This window comes from Hyla sarda, chromosome 5, assembly GCF_029499605.1.
Source record: "Hyla sarda isolate aHylSar1 chromosome 5, aHylSar1.hap1, whole genome shotgun sequence".
In the NCBI taxonomy this organism is placed as follows: Eukaryota; Metazoa; Chordata; class Amphibia; order Anura; family Hylidae; genus Hyla; species Hyla sarda.
The window spans coordinates 358,390,840-358,408,550 of record NC_079193.1 but is presented as its reverse complement, the minus strand read 5'-3'; the positions used below and the strand labels follow the sequence as shown (position 1 = coordinate 358,408,550).

General features: G+C 44.6%; 1 protein-coding gene across 3 annotated transcripts in view; it reads right to left on the bottom strand.

Moving 5' to 3' along the window:
- The window catches only part of FER1L6 (fer-1 like family member 6), a 207,020-nt gene that overhangs the window by 118,010 nt on the left and 71,299 nt on the right, over positions 1 to 17,711 (bottom strand). For all 3 annotated transcript variants that reach the window (XM_056522715.1, XM_056522714.1, XM_056522716.1), the window contains 5 exons: positions 16,348 to 16,448; positions 12,324 to 12,414; positions 10,704 to 10,820; positions 5,485 to 5,637; positions 3,060 to 3,243 (listed from right to left, as the gene is read on the bottom strand). In XM_056522715.1, the coding sequence (XP_056378690.1) occupies positions 3,060 to 3,243; positions 5,485 to 5,637; positions 10,704 to 10,820; positions 12,324 to 12,414; positions 16,348 to 16,448 (646 nt within the window). The remainder of the gene's footprint in view (positions 1 to 3,059; positions 3,244 to 5,484; positions 5,638 to 10,703; positions 10,821 to 12,323; positions 12,415 to 16,347; positions 16,449 to 17,711) is intronic.

The following is a 17,711-nucleotide window of genomic DNA, read 5'->3' as shown; positions in this document are numbered from 1 at the left end:
CAGTTGCCCATAGCAACCAATCAGATTGCTTCTTTCATTTTCCACAGGCCTCTAAAGAGGCCTGTGGAAAATGAAAGAAGCAATCTGATTGGTTGCTATGGGCAACTGCACCACTCTTCCTCTGCACAGGTTTTGATAAATCTCCTCCATTCTGTGTAGAACATAATGCCGACCAGGGCCCGGACATTGTATGCGGTGACAAATACTGTCAGTGACCAGGACCTGGGTGTATTAAAGGGGTATTCCAGGATGTTTTTTTTTTTTTATTTGACTATGCTACAGGGGCTGTAAAGTTAGTGCAGTTCAGAATATGGCGTCTGTACCTGTGTTCGATGGTTTTCTCACAATTCTTATGTGATTATCGCCCAAATATTTATTTTTAACAGCATATAAAATTACTCAGGTCTCTGGATTTCCCAGGATGCAATGCGTCGAGACCTGACATCATTAGTCAGGTGATCAGAGGGAGTCTGTCCTGCTTCAATGGGTGGTGCGACCACTGGGGGGGGGGGGGGGGAGAGAGAGATCATTTTGCAATAGAAAACACTGGTTTATTGCTTTGAAGGGATCACAGGTGTGTTTCAATGGGTAAGGTGGCTGATGTGTGGGAGCGAGGAAAGTGACCTCATACTTACAAACTATGGAACTATGGGACGTGTAGTTTAGAGAATGAAACTCAACAGGAAGTGCAACTGCTTATTTTGTTGTTCTGATTGTTATTCGACTCTCTTTGAGTGTTCCCCTTTATTTCTGTTTGTATTAGCATGTATTATGCGGTTTTTCTTTTCACCTTATGTACCGAAAATTCTTAATAAAAATTTACAGTTGAAAAAAAAGAAACTCAACAGGAAATGCCCAGTTCTGGCAGGTACATACTACTAAAATCACCTTATGCTGGATAACCCCTTTAACCTCTTAAGGACCCATGACGTATGCGTACGTCATGAGTCCCGGTCCTGCGATATAACGCGGGGTCACACGGTGACCCTGCATCATATCGCGGTGGGCCCGGCGTCATAGTGAAGCCGGGACCCGCCTCTAATAGCGCGCAGCACTGATCACTGTGCCGCGCGCTATTAACCCTTTAGCCGCGCAGCTAAAAACTAAAGTAAAATGTGCCGGTTAGCTCAGGGAGCTGTTCGGGATCGTCGCGGTATAATCGCGGCATCCCAAACAGCTGTAGCACAGGAGGAAGGTCTCTTACCTTCTCCTGTGCTGTCCGATCGCCGAATGAATACTTCAAGCCTGAGATCCAGGCTTGAGCATTCAATCGCCGAAAACACTGATTGATCCATTCCTATGGAGATGGATCAATCAGTGTAAAAGATCAGTAAATGCAATGTTATAGCCCCCCCTATAGGAGCTATAATACTGCATAAGAAAAGTGTAAAAAAATTATTAACCCTTTCAATTATCCCTTCCCCTAATAAAAGTTTGAATCACCCGGCATTTCCAAAAATAAAAAAAACATTATGTAAATAATAATAAAAATAAACATATGTGGTATCGCCGTGTGCGGAAATGTCCGAATTATAAAAATATACCGCTTTTTAAACTGCTCGTTCAATGGCGTATGCGCAAAAAAATTCCAAAGTCCAAAATAGCGCATTTTTGATCACTTTTTATACCACAAAAAAGTGAATAAAAAGTGATCAAAAAGTCTGATCAGAACAAAAATGATACCGCTAAAAACTTCAGATGATGGCGCAAAAAATTAGTCCTCAAAGCGCCCTGAACACAGAAAAATAATAAGGTTATAGGGGTCAAAAGATGACCATTTTAAACGTATACATTTTCCTGCATGTATTCATGATTTTTTTCGGAAGTGATACAAATTCAAACCTATACAAGTAGGGGATCATTTTAACCGTATGGACCTACAGAATAAAGATAAGGTATCATTTTTGACAAAAAATGTACTGCGTAAAAACAGAAGCCCCCAAAACTTACAAAATAGTGTTTTTTCATCAATTTTGTCGCACATTGATTTTTTTTCCCATTTCACCGTAGATTTTTGGGTAAAATGACTAATGTCATTACAAAGTAGAATTAGTGATGCAAAAATTAAGCCATTATACATAATTTTAGGTGAAAATTTTTAAGAGTTATGATTTTTTAAAGTTAAGGAGGAAAAATTGAAAATGAAAAAACGGAAAAAGCCCGGGTCCTTAAGGGGTTAAAGGGGTACTACCGTGCTGACAACTTATCCCCTATCTAAAGGATAGGGGATAAGTTGCCTGATCGCGCCGGGTCCCGCCACTGGGGACCCCTGCGATCTCGCACACAGCACCCCGCTCTCATCAGGCCCCGGAGCGAACATCCGCTCCGGGTCTGATGACTGCCGATCACGGGCCGGAGTTTCGTGACGTCACTGCTCCGCCCCCATGTGACGTCACGCTCCATCCCCTCAATGTAAGTCTATGACAGGTGGCGAGACAGCTGTCTCACCCCCTGCCATAGACTTGCATTGAGGGGCGGAGCGTGACATCACACGGGGGGGAGCTGTGACGTCACGATCACTGGCCCCCTCTTGAGACCCGGAGCGGTTGCTGCGTGCGAGATCGTGGGGGTCCCCAGCGGCGGGACCACGGGCGAGCAGGCAACTTATCCCCTATCCTTTAGATAGGGGATAAGTTATAAGCACGGTAGTACCCCTTTAAGTGAATTGGAGTCTAGTCTAGGGCCTGAATTTATTTTTATTTTTTAGGGGTCTGATCTGTGGTTTGAATGAATTCAGGGATCTGAAGTTTGATTTTCATTTTGTCTTTTCTAGGTCTTGTCTAGGGTTAGAATAAATTTAGGGGTCTGGTTAGGGTCAGAATGAAACCAGGGGTCTGGTCCAAAGTCTGGATTTATTTAAGGCTCTAATCTGGGATCTACAGTATTTCATTTCCCTGCAGCATCACCGCAGGTGAAATAGGGATAACATGGTGCTCATTGAGATCAGTAAGCTGCCTGTGTAATGTATAGACATGTCCTGCAGAGAGACAGAGGCGCTGTTTGTAGCCCCTAATCCACATAGAGTAATTAATAATCAAAGAATAATGAGGAGCTCTTACTCTTATAGAGAAGATTGCCAGGTGCAGGGGGCCCGTGATGTCCACTTGAAGCTGGTGGATGTTCAATCTCATATCCAGCTGGTAAGTTTTCTAGGATGGCTTGTGAGTACCTGCTAGAACCCAGCCATAAAAAGACGTCTACTTTGGCCTGAATGCTCCATCCGGGACCTCTTTTTCCTGGAAGCTATGGATAGAAAAGATACATGTATTTGCCACTTCCAGTAAGATCTGTTCTTTTAATAAACAATTATTGTATAACCTTGTGGGAGATTAGCTCCATAGAACCAAATAGGGGCAAAATAGCAGTCAGAGCCAGGGACAAAGAAGTAACATTCAAACAGGGTTTCTCCTGTGTTTATTTTTCAGTGACAAAAGAGACACAGGCTTTAACTTCATGCACAAAAAATACAAAATATATCCTGCTTGTCCAGTGCTATAACGGTGGCTTACTACCAGCCACCCAACAAAACAGTCAATAAAAATGTGTTACTCACATAAGGTCATTTGTCCCCTTTTTGAAGCTGCACACCTTAGGACTACAACTCCAATTAGAGGTAGAGAGAGAGAGAGGGGGGGGGGGAGAGAGAGAGAGAGAGAGAGAGAGAGAGAGAAGAGAGAGAATGGAGAGAGAGAGAGAGAGAGAGAGAGAGAGAGAGAGACAAAGAAGAGAGAGAGAGAGAGAGAGAGAGAGAGAGAGAGAGAGAGAAAGGAGGGAGAGGGGAATAGAGAGAGAGGAAGAGAGAGAAAGAGAGGACAAGAGAGATAAGGAGAGGAAGAGAGAATGAGAATATACAGGAGAGAGAGGGGAAGAGAAAGTGAGAGATGAGATGAGATGTGTTTATTTTTCAGTGACAAAAGAGATACAGCCTTTAACTTTATGCACAAAAAATACAAAATATATCCTGCTTGTCCAGTGCTATAAAGGTGGCTTACTACCAGCCACCCAACAAAACAGTCACCATTTGTAAGCCCAGAATTATTGGGCTTCAGCACCTGTGCTGACTTGGGGCCAATCTAAAAATCTGGAGTGGCCCAGGAAGGGGAATGAAAAGCCCCACTACCAAACCTCTTTTCATCCCATAAAAATCCAGGGCCGATAACAGGACATACAAAATTCCCAGGCAATCTAAGTCTCACCAGGGATTTCATTTTATTTTTTTATGAGAAAAGAGGGAGTGAGAGAGAGGGGGGTGCGAAATGAGAGAGAAGGAGAGAGATAGAGAAGAGAGAGAGATGAAAAGAGAGAGAGATATATATATAGAGAGAGAGAGGGAGGGAGAGAGAGAAGAGAGAAAAAAGAGAGGAGAAAAAGAGAGAGAATAGAGAGAAAGAAAGAGAGGGAAGGAAGAGAGAGCGAGAGAAAGCGAGGAAGAGAGAGAAAGAGGGAGAGGAAGAAAGAGAATGAGAGAGAGAGAGAGAGAGAGAGAGAGAGAGAGAGAGAGAGAAAGAGAGGACAAGAGATAGAAAGAGGGAGAGGAAGAGAGAATGAGAATATATAGGAGAGAGAGAGAGGGAGAGAAAGATGAGAGAGATTTGAGATAGGTAGATATATATGAGATAGATAGATATTAGATAGATAGATATGAGATAGATAGATATGAGATAGATAGATAAATAAATAGATATGAGATAGATAGATAGATAGATAGATAGATATGAGATAGATAGATAGATGAGATAGATAGATAGATAGATAGATAGATATGAGATAGATAGATATATATGAGATAGATATGAGATAAATATGAGATAGATAGAAATGAGATAGATAGGTAGATAGATATGAGATAGATAGATATGAGATAGATATGAGATAGATGATAGATAGATATATAGATAGATATGAGATAGATGATAGATATGAGATAGATAGATATGAGATAGATAGATATGAGATAGATAGATAGATAGATAGATAGAGAGATATGAGATAGATAGATAGATAGGAGATAGATATGAGATAGATAGATAGATAGATAGATATGTGATAGATGATAGATATGAGATAGATGATAGATATGAGATAGATAGATAGATAGATAGATAGATAGAAAGAAATGACATAAAAAGATTTAGGAACAGGACACCCAGTTTTACCCCAGGAGATCACATTATCCATGTATTCTGGGTAGATTAGAGGACATTACAGTAAGTGTATTATGAGGGCACAGCGGAGCCATAAATCACCTTGCAGATAATGAACAGTCTCCCTAATACGTCTCCTTCACCTTTATTCTCTAATGACCGGAGTTTATCTCCTTTACATTTGGAGAGAAGATCTAATATAATTTACCTTGCATTGTTATAACCCACGAAGTGAGAATCTATCAATGTCACCATTATTAATGTGCGGGACTTACCTAAAAGGTTAGAGCCCCTATTGTACATGATGGGAGGAGATGGCCACCAGATGTGAGCTACTTACTTTGAAGAAGAGGGTTTTAATCTTTCCACAATGGTGACCTTTCTCTTCAGGCACCGGGGAGTAGAGAACGTCTCTGGCTGGGATGCGGTTGTAGGCGACGCGCTTATTGTTGCTGAGGAGCCATATAAATACATCAGGGACAGTATGTTGCGGCTGAAAAAAAAAACAAGTAGTGCGGCCATTTATTTAGTTGAATCAGAACAGTGTCCTTCTGGTGGCCCCCATACCACCTCCATATCGCAAGCAGCAATAGTCTTACACCATCTACAGCAGTGGTTTCCAAACTGTGGTCCTCCAGCTGTTTCAAAACTACAACTCCCAGCATGCCCGGACAGCCAACGGCTGTCCGGGCATGCTGGGAGTTGTAGTTTTGCAACATCTGGAGGTCCACAGTTTGGAGACCACTGATCTACACCTGGTTGAGAGTCAGGGATAATAACAAAATACACCACTTTTGCATGGTCTGAACAGGCCCCAATTAAATGCACTCATCTAAATTTTTATAGAAATCATGGCTTATAAAAAAAGACCACTAGGGGTCCCCATACCATCCAGAACATAATCCTCTCTGGCTGCAGCATCATCTTTGTCCCAGCTGAAGCACAGGCCGGGACAAAGTCCAGTAAGTGAGGGTAGGACTAGCACTCCTCTGTGCTCACTGCTGTCCTAACAGACTGCAGCATGAAAACAGAGAGGAGGGGGTTACAGAGCAGCCTGCAGTGGTTGGATGAAGAGGTACAGCACAGCAGACTCAGGGAGGAAGTGAATGCATAGTGAGTGAGGGCGGGTTTAGTGCTTGCCTCTGACATGCTTCTTCCTGAGCTGTGGATCCAGAATGAAAGAGCAGCAGAACGAAGGGATATCTGAGCCAAAATACAGAAGCTAGACACACAAAAAAGACAGGTAAAGCATCTGCAAGACCTAGTGAGTAGAATCATTTTTTTCTGTAATATGACAGATGCGCTTTAAAGGGGTACTCCTCCCTTAGACATCTTATCCCCTATCCAAAGCATAGGGGATAAGATGTCTGATCGTGGGGGTCCCACTGCTGGGACCCGCCGCGGTCTCTGTGCAGCACCCAGTGTTCTGAAAGTTAATTTAAGAATGCTGGGTTTGGGCATCGATGGTCGTGACGTCACGCCACGCCCCCTAGATACATAACTATGGGAGGGGGCATGGCAGCCAATAGACATGAATTGAGGGTGTGTGGCGTTGTATAGGGGGTAAGATTCTAGGGGCGGAGCACCCCTTTAACTAATTATTGGCCCTATTCCTACAAAAGCTCGTTTGGACATTGATCTGGGCTTTAAAGGAGTACTCCGGTGGAATTTTTAAAAAAAATTTTTTTTAAATCAACTGGTTTCAGAAAATTAAACTAATTTGTAAATTACTTCTTCCATTACTTAGCTGCTGAATACTACAGAGGAAATTATTTTCTTTTTGGAACACAGTGCTCTCTGCTGACATCATGACCACAGTGCTCTCTGCTGACATCTCTGTCCATTTTAAGAGCTATCCAGAGTAGGTGAAAATCCCCATAGCAAACATATGCTGCTCTGGACAGTTCCTAAAAATGGACAGAGATGTCAGCAGAGAGCACTGTGCTCCTGATGTCAGCAGAGAGCACTGTGTTCCAAAAAGAAAATAATTTACTCTGTAGTATTCAGCAGCTAATAAGTACTGGAAGGATTAAGATTTTTAATAGAAGTAATTTACAAATCTCATAGAACGTAGTGCGGCACTGCGTGAGTGTACTGGATGTAGAATGGCAGGTAGGAGTTGGTGTAGCTGTAATGCCTCAGGTGGTGCTCAGATAATGCAAGCAAAGTTCATGATGTCCGTAAAGAGAATTGAAATATCGGCACTCACCAGTGTGGCTGCAGGGTCTTCTTTATTGAGACATACTCACATGCGGGGTACAGAAGAGAGAGGTGGTGGGGGGACAAGTGGTGGCGACCGAGCTCTAGTTTCGCACACTTGGTGTGCTTCGTCCGGCCAATGGCTCTAGTTTCGCACACTTGGTGTGCTTCGTCCGGCCAATGGCTCTAGTTTCGCACACTTGGTGTGCTTCGTCCGGCCAATGGCTCTAGTTTCGCACACTTGGTGTGCTTCGTCCGGCCAATGGCTCTAGTTTCGCACACTTGGTGTGCTTCGTCCGGCCAATGGCTCTAGTTTCGCACACTTGGTGTGCTTCGTCCAGCCATTGGCCGGACGAAGCACACCAAGTGTGCGAAACTAGAGCCATTGGCCGGACGAAGCACACCAAGTGTGCAAAACTAAAGCCATTGTCCGGACGAAGCACACCAAGTGTGCGAAACTAGAGCCATTGGCCGGACGAAGCACACCAAGTGTGCGAAACTAAAGCCATTGTCCGGACGAAGCACACCAAGTGTGCGAAACTAGAGCCATTGGCCGGACGAAGCACACCAAGTGTGCGAAACTAGAGCCATTGGCCGGACGAAGCACACCAAGTGTGCGAAACTAAAGCCATTGGCCGGACAAAGCACACCAAGTGTGCGAAACTAGAGCCATTGGCCGGACGAAGCACACCAAGTGTGCGAAACTAAAGCCATTGTCCGGACGAAGCACACCAAGTGTGCGAAACTAGAGCTCGGTCGCCACCACTTGTCCCCCCACCACCCCTCTCTTCTGTACCCCGCATGTGAGTATGTCTCAATAAAGAAGACCCTGCAGCCACACTGGTGAGTGCCTATATTTCATTTCTCTTTACGGACATAATTTACAAATCTGTTTAACTTTCTGGCACAAGTTGATAAAAAAAAAAATTCCACCGGAGTACTCCTTTAAGAAGAGTTGTAGTTATCATCCAGTGCATGTTTACACTCCTGTCTGTTCACACTTGATTCTTTGTTTTAGCCGAGACCTTTGTTGTTCTGAGCCGTTTGATTCGTTTTTTTTGCCTAGTTCTGTTTGTTAGTGATCTGTCTGTATTATGGTCGCTTTAGTCCTGTCTAGGTTGGTATCTGTATTAGTAACTTGTCTCTTGACTCGTGTACATACCTGTTTGTGTTTGGATCCCTCTGTGGTCAGCAGAGAGAATAGTCCGGCATTTGTCAGGGTTGTGGATAAAAAAAACTTTTTCTTTATTCCAAAATCCCATAAAATAAGCAAAGTTGTAAGCATACATCTACCAAATGCAGATATACAGCTTGACGCGTTTTGTGGTAGCCCACTTCATCAAAATCAAAATGATACAGCTTTTGATAAATTGGGCTACCACGAAACGCGTCAAGATGTATATCTGCATTTGGCAAACTTATGCTTACAACTTTGCTAATTTTATTGGATTTTGGAAGAAAATTTTTTTTTTTATCCACAACCCTGACAAGCGCTGGACTATTCTCTCTGCTGGGTTCGAACCACTCGCACTGTGGGTTTCCGTGCGCTAGGACCTTTTTTAATCTGTCGTTTGCTCAGACCACTAGATCCATGCTGTCTACTAATATTCTACTGTTTTATCTTTACATCTATATTGTCTATATTATTTTAAAAGGATATAAATAAACTTGCAAGTTTTATTGTGAAGATTGTACTTGTGATTGTACTGATTCTTCCGGCCCACAAGCTTTGACCCGGATGAATTGCGTTCCCTATATAAACCTGTTTATCCGTGTTATCAGTATACGACTAAGAGCGCACCTGCGCTTGAAACGCGTCATCTGTCTACCTGTCCATGTGTGCTGGTCTGAAATAAAGCCGAGTTTTTAAGCATCTACAGAGCTGGATTCCTTCCTTTCTACTTGTATCGGTGTGCCGTCCAGCATCTACGTACGTGCTCTGGCCGATATGCTTGGGTGAGCTGGAACAGCCTTGTTCTGGAACAGCCTTGGCTTTAATGTTATTCTTGCCGCTATACAGTATCTCTTGGTATCCCGTTTTGCTCATGTGATGTCCCAGTACAGATATGCTCCTACAGTCAGGTTGAGTCCCTGTACGTCCACAGGGCTCTCCTGCAGTGTTCCCCTATATTGTGTATAGGTTGTATATTTAGTTTAAAGGACCTTTGATATGGTCACGATTGTTAGTCACATGATAATGGTTGTCACATGTTTAAGTCATATGTTTTGTTACCCAGAGAGCACCAGGTGACCAGAAGACGTGCAGCTAGCCTATGGGCTCCTTGCTCAGCCCCCTTTATAAGAGGGGGAGGTACTACAATCTCTCTCTTAGATCCTGAGGTCAAGTCCAGTCAAGACGTCTCAGAGCCAGTGTCCAGCACATCTGGAGGCCTCAAGCATAAATTGCAGTCACAAGTCAGTAAGTCAAGTCATCTCTGTCTGCTGTCACTATCTTTAGTCAAGTCTATTATAGTCAGTGCGGCTGTCCTAAACTCTGTCCAAGTCACTGCAAGTCCTAGCAAGCTGCGACATCCCCTGTGTTACTGGTCACCTCCCTGGGATCCTGGCCAAACTGTAAAGACTGTAACATCTGTCTACCTCAGTAAAAGCTACTGTTAACCTTAACCTGGCCTTGGACTATTATTTGCCCCTGCCTAACCTAGGACTAGCAGTGTTACCTTCGGGTGGTTACATAGGCAAACCACGCCCTGGCGTCACGAACACTAAGGGGTTAACACCATCTACCCCTGGGCAACACCATCTGCACCTACACCTCACATCGCCCCTCGACACCACATTCATATTCTCATACCTGCGGTATGTTTCTCTGGTTCTTAGGCTGTTGTGTGAACGCTATATACCTGCCGCTTAGTTATCCTGTTATCTGTTCACTACTCTGCATTCCTGCCGTTATGTAGTATCCCAGTTCCCTGATTGTTAGCCTGTTAACCCCTTGTATCTTTATCTATCTATATCCTCGACCTTGTACTGTTCTTTTTATTGTTTTGACTATGTCGTCCCAGCACTTTACTCCAGCGGAGGGACTGGTGCCCAGTTGACTGGTGCCCACTCTTCTAATGGCTCTCAGTTTAAAGGGAATGTATTGAATGCATCTGTTTCTATTTTCTGATTGTGTTTATTTTTTATTTTTATGGGGGCAGCCATATTGCCTGAGCTCTTTTTAACAGCATTTAGAGATATCCTTTACTGCAGGACACATGGACATAGACAACACGAAGGGGGAGGCAGGTGGCACATTCCATTGTCACCAGATTTAATGTTCTTCCCTTCCCCTGTCAGTGGTGTTGATGTTATGGCTGGTCAGTGTATAACACAAAATTAGAGAATATTAGACTTTACCTCATCGACCAGAAACTTGATCCTGTCAATGAAACTCTGCATGTCCCTCGTCATCTCATTTATGGACATCTTCTTCTTCTGCTGCACGATTGCTTTTGCTTCGCTAGACATTCCCTCCTGTAAAGCAGGTCAAGATCATGTCATGATAACTATAATGGTGGCTCTATAGCAGTGGTCTCCAAACGGCGTCCCTCCAGCTGTTGCAAAACTACAACTCCCAGCATGCTGGGAGTTGTAGTTTTGCAACAGCTGGAGGGTCATGCCTTGGAGACCACTGCAAAAATCTGTGACTTTTTAGACCGCATTCACCTATTTTACAAAAGTGGATGTGCCCTGTGAGTCGCCAGATGTAACTGCACTGTAATCACTTACTGTATATGGTCTATCGTAGTAATGATGGTGGTTGTCAGTCATGATTATTGCTGTTAAAGGAGAAGTATCATGCAAGAAAACTTATCCCCTATTCAAAGGATTGAGAATAAGTTTTAGATCGTGGAGGGTCTGACCTCCTTCACGGGCCTGACCCCTGCACGAAGCTTTGACAGACACACCTTCTCTATGTATCTGTATGGGAGAGCTGGGGCCCTATGCAGGAGATCGCGGGAGAGCCCAGCGTTAGGACTCTTACCCCCACCCACCCCCGCAATCTAAAATCCTTTCGATAGGGGCTATGCTTTCTTGCAATATACATATCCCCTTTAGGGTAGGGTCACACGTAGTGCATCTGCTGCGTATTTGACGCTGCGGATGCGCTACTGCCGTCCCTAAAGTGTGCCTCCAGTTGTTTTCTTCCTGTGTCCACAACAGCAATCCGCTGCTACGAGCAGACACAGAGGGAGCTGCGAGTTTCGCGCATGGGCAGTGAACTCCAGACATTGCGGCCGCTCTCGGTCTAGCTCAGGGAGCAGGGGGAGCAGTTGCGATGTCTGGAGAGCTGTGCATCGCGCACGACTCGCAGCTCCCTCTGTGTCTGCTCGTAGCGCCGGATTTCTGCTGCGAGCAGGACACAGGGGAAAAAAAAGCTGGAGGCACATTTTAGGGACGGGAAGTAGCGCACCCGCAGCATTAAATACACAGCGGATGCGCTACGTGTGACCCTACCCTTAAAGGATTACTCCATTTGTCTGCGTTTGGAACAAACTGTTCCGAATGCTGTAGCCGGCGCCGGGAGCTCGTGACATTATAGCCTCGTCCCCTCATGACGTCACGCCGCCCCCTCAATGCAAGTCTATGGGAGGGGGCGTGACAGCCGTCACGCCCCCTCCCATAGACTTGCATTGAGGGGGTGGGGCGTGACATCATGAGGGGGCGGGGCCATGACGTCACAAGCTCCCGCCACTGGCTCCAGCGTTTGGAACAGTTTGTTCCAAATGCTGAGCAGCGGAGTACACCTTTAAAAAGGTATTCCTGTTCTGCAGATGTGATTGTGGTTAGGGGAGTGGCTGAGGGCATGGATAGGGGCGTGGCTTGTCTCTCTTTGTTCTTAGCAAAGGTTGGGGGGTATGCTATTTATCATGCACAATGCTATAAAGTCAGTTTCTAAGTTGTGACCTCAAGGATTGCTCACATGTGTAGTGTCAAAAGAAAAAAAAGAAAAAAATAACATTATATGCGTTTTACCAGTTCCTGTCTGCAGAGCGTTACTCTCTTCTTATCCAGGGCCGTTGTGTTCATCATTTTGTTCTTCTTCTCTGCCGCCGAGATGAACGCCCTTCAAGTAAAAGAAAGCAATGTCTGATGTCCGTCATCAGTTCTTCGTTCTTCTTAGGCTGCATTCACACCTCGTTTTGTACATACCGGTGCCGGATCCGGCTGGGGGAGGGGAAAACCGGGCTCTCCCATACCCCAGCCGGATCAGCCCGTGACTCCATTTACTTTAATGAGCCGACCGGAGTCAAACGGTGACTCCGGTCGGCTCAGTTTTGACCCGTATGCGGTTTTGGACCGGACCTAAAACCATAGTATACTACGGTTTTAGGTCCGGTCAGGAAACCGCATACGGGTCAAAACTGAGCCGACCGGAGTCACCGTTTGACTCCGGTCGGCTCATTAAAGTACGGGAGAGCCCGGTTTTCCCCTCCCCCAGCCAGATCCGGCACCCGTATGTAAAAAACGAGGTGTGAATGCAGCCTTAGAAGGGAAATACACATTGGGGGAGATTTATCAAAACTTGTCCAGAGGAAAAGTTGCCCAGTTGCCCATAGCAACCAATCAGATCGCTTCTTTCATTTTGCAGAGGCCTTGTTAAAAATGAAAGCAGTGATCTGATTGGTTGCTATGGGCAACTGGGCAAATTTTCCTCTGGAAAAGTTTTGATAAATCTCCCCCATTGACCCTCATTTACTAAGAGTGAAGTGTAGTTTTATTTGTGGAGTTTTTTCCCGACATAATAATTAATAATTTAATAATTTTCCCAATGTTTTGCTTTTTTACACATGCTCGGAGCTGTCGGGTTTTTGTAGAGTCAAATCCACCATATTATATGTGGGAACATTAGTAAAATTGTTGGGATTTTTTTTTTTAAACTATCGGGGACGTGCTACTTTGAGTGGACACGCCCCTTTTCCAAGAGGCCACACCCCGTCTTCGGGTTTTCTGAGTTAAGTGGAGAGTTAGTAGGGTTTTTTGGATTTTTGTCGGAAATTCTGGCGCAAGACAGATGCAAAATAAAAACCTACTGAATCTACACGGAAAAGTCTTAGTAAATGAGGCCCATTGTGTCTCCCCTTTTCTTCCCCTTTGCAGTATACAAATTCACTCTCCTCCTGAAGGAAGAAAAAGAACTCATACTAACCAAACCAGCGCCTCCTCTAAAAGGAAGAGACACCCATCTGTAGACAGGTGTCTTGGGGGTCTTCAAGAAGAAAGAGCTACTGCTTGTGAGCAAAGAGCAGTGTTTCCCAACCATTGTACCTCCAGTTGTTGCAAAACTACAACTTCCAGAATGCCCGGACAGCCGAAGGCTCCTGATCTCCTGATCACTTTACTCCTGGGTTGCAGCGATTGCCTGGGAGATTTAAACACACTGCCCCTGGACCAACATCATGGTAAAGTATGATTTAACTGTCCGACAGGCAGGTGCAGAGTAAAGTCAGTGCAAAGGCAGGGAGAGGGGACAGGAAGGATGGGGGAGGGAAGATTTATTGCAGACTGAGAGAAGAGTGAGGGGGAGAGACGACATCAATGCAGGAGTATGGAGAGGGCATGGCAACGCAGAGTGCAGGGAGGACGAGCAGCCTATCACTACTGGGTCTTCAGGAGACTGGGAAAGCGGGTTGGAACACATCTGTATGACACCCAGCTTTCCTAGTCTCCTAAAGAGCTCCAATATGACTGCTTTACCAGACAGAAATTCTCTGTTTCTGTAGGAAGACCGGGCAACGCCTGGTACTCGGCTAGTATAAGATAAACAGCTGATCGGCAGGGGTCAGTCTTTAAACAATCACGAAAACTGAGGCAAATTGCCCTTCAGGTGTATGAAGCTGCACCCACTACTGTCACTCCATTCACTTCCTATGGGACATCCGAACACAGTGCTTGGCAATGCCTGGAAGTCCCATAGACCAGTGGTCCCAACCCAGTGCTCAGGCGCCACCACCAATAGTCCAGGATTAGAATTTTTTTCTGTTCTATTCCAATGGATGAACTAAACAAACCCCGGAATTGGGTTGTGGACCGCGAGTCTACGGGACTTCCAGGCATTGCCGAGCGCTGTGTTCAGATGTCTTACACGCAGTGAATGTAGGGACAGTAGAGTGTGCACTTTGCTGTAGACAGTGAATGGACTGGGGGTCGAGCATTCACACTCCATTTACTTGGGCGACAACTGACCTCCTTTCATGTGATCGGGGGACCCCCACAGACCAGGTAGTTATCTCCTATCCTGTGGATGGGGATAGCTTTTAATCTTGGGATAACCCCTTTTACTTTAAAACTTAGGCTATGTTCACACAGCAAAATTCCAAGCCGATTTTCGTGGGAATATAAATTCAACTTTAAAATTCTGCTGCAGCAGGGCCCCGATGATTTCACTGGGATTCTGCTTCACTGTGCATATGGCGGAATTGATTGACATGCCTATTCTTTCTGCGGATGCCAGAATCAGGATTTCCATTGCAGAAACATCTGCTGCGGAAATCGATTCCAGTGATGTGAGAAAAACTGTGACCCGTAGCCGAATGTGACCTGAGCTCAGAGCTCTCAGCCCTTATCAGGGCTGATCGCTGTTAGGGGTTAGGATTAGCGGTTAGGGTTAGGATTAGGGGTAAGTGTTAGGGTTTAGGGTTAGGATTAGGGTTAGGATTAGGGATAGTGGTTAGGATTAGAGGTTAAGGGTTAGGATTAGGGTTAGGGCGTGAGAGGACGTCGGTGTGAGGTGCAGAACTGAGTCCTATGCAGTTTTGCTCCTCCCATCAGCTGTCCGGAGATTTCAGAAGATACAGCGAGGGGAGGGGAAGGAAGAGCTGGGAAAGAGGCAACTCTGCACCTCCCTCCACGCACCTCCCTCAGCAGAAGGGATGTAAATTTTCACAGCCCCGCTCAAGGACGTAGATTTTCACAGCCCCACTCGCACCTCAAAATCTACGTCCCTCCTGCTGACAGAAGCGGGGCTGAGGTGCAAGTGGAGCTGTGAAAATCTACGTCCCTGAGAGGGACTGTGAAAATCTACATCCCTCCTGCTGACAGGAGCAGGGCTGAGGTGCGAGTGGGGCTGTGAACATTTACGTCCCTCCTGCTGAGTAGTGTTGCTCGCGAATATTCGCAATGCGAATTTTATTCGCAAATATCGCATATTTGCGAATTTGCGAATATTTGCGAATATAGCACTATATATTTGCAATTACGAATATTGATTTATTTATTTTTTCACAGTACACATCACAGTGATCATCCCTCTCTGCTTCCATCTTGTGTGGTGTAAAGAAGGCTCTAATACTACTGTGTGAGACTGGCGTGCGAATTTTCGCATATGCGAAAATTTGCATATGCGAATTTTCGCATATGCAAATTTTGTATATGCTACTTTTGACATATGTGGAAATAAAACGCGAATATTATGAATATGCAAATTTAGCGAATATATGATGAATATACGTCCATATATTCGCAAAATATCGCAAATTCAAATATGGCCTATGCTGCTCAACACTACTGCTGAGGGAGGTTTGTGGAGGAAGCTGCGTATGAGGCTGAGGTAGGTGCAGAGCTGAGTCCTGCCCAATTTTGCCTTCCCCTCCCCTTCCTGTATCTTCGGAAATCTCCGGACAGCTGAGGGGAGGAGCGAACGCACAACTGCACAGGACGCAGAAAAGTGTGTCCCTGTGCGGAGGGTCACATTGCGCTACAGGGAATCCTAACCCCTAACAGCGATCAGCACTGAGAAAGGCTGAGAGCGCTGAGCTCAGGTCACATTCGGCTACGGGTCACAGTTTTTGTCACTTCACGGCATCCGCAGAAAGAATAGTCATGTCAATCCTTTATGTGGATTCCATGCATTGGAGTCTATGAAACCGCCTATTTCCGAGCGGTCCTAGCGCCCACCGGATCATTCAAATATATGGAATGTCCACTCGTGTTTTTCGGGGGGACATTCCTCACAGAATCTGGCGTGTGAACATGAACCCTTGATAAAGAATGATCTTACTTGCTCTGGCTGATGAAGTCAGTGAGGACGTCTCTCATCTTCTCTTCAGGCGCAAAATCGGAAACTTTGACCAACTCTACCATGTGCTTTAATCCTTCTTCCTGGAGAATGAAATGCAATGTGTTAAAATACAAAGAGACTTCTGCATGGCTGATGACTGGGAATGTTCTATAATATATGTAGTATTTTTTAGGATACTCTTCTAAAGTGTTTCCCAACCAGGGTGCCTCCAGCTGTTGCAAAACTACAACTCCCAGCATGCCCGGACAGCCACCGGCTGTCCGGGCATACTGGGAGTTGTAGTTTTGCAACAGCTGGAGGCACCCTGGTTGGAAAACATTGCTCCACAAATTGGATTAAAACCAATGTGTCCCTTGTTATAACTTCACACTTAAAGGGGTACTCCGATGGAAAATATATATTTTTTTAAATCAACTGGTGCCAGAAAGTTAAACAGATTTGTAAATGACTTCTATTAAAAAAATCTTTACCCTTCCAGTACTTTTTAGCGGCTGTATGCTACAGAGGAAATTCTTTTCTTTTTGAATTTCTTTTTTTTTGTCTTGTCCACAGTGCTCTCTGCTGACACCTCCGTCCGTATCAGGAACTGTCCAGAGCAGCATAGGTTTGCAATGGGGATTTTCTCCTGCTCTGGACAGTTCCTAATACGGACATCAGGTGTCAGCAGAGAGCACTGTGGACAAGACAAAAAAGAAATTTAAACAGAAAAGAATTTCCTCTGTAGCATAAAGCTGCTAAAAAGTACTGGAAGGGTAAATATATATATATTTTTTTTAATAGAAGTCATTTACAAATCTGTTTAACTTTCTGGCACCAGTTGATTTTTTAAAAAAAAATCTTTTTCACCGGAGTACCCCTTTAAACGACTTCAGACTTATTTTCATCTTTTAAGGTGGATTTTATTCTCGGCTATTAAGGCGGATTGTAATTACATCAGGTATTAAATGACGCATCAAGACGCTTAATGTCTTCATCACAAGAGACAATCCCCCCAGTGATTCCTGCACAATGACATTAAGGCTGTATTACCAAGCACCTGCTAGTTCTATATCTTCTTTATTATAAACCCCATCAGGCCTGCAGCATGGTGTATAGCTTTTCATAGGTAACCTTTGTAGTCAATGTACTGATGAGGTAAACTATTCCAATAAAGCACGGGTAACTGGGGGAACTTTCGCTCATGTATAGAGATAGTAATATTCATAAAGGTTGCCAATTTGAGTGTACAGCGCTGCGGAATCAGTGTGCGCTACAGTATATAAATAAAGAATTATTATTATTACTATTGTTTTGGTTACATAGTTACATAGTTACATAGTTAGTACGGTCGAAAAAAGACATAT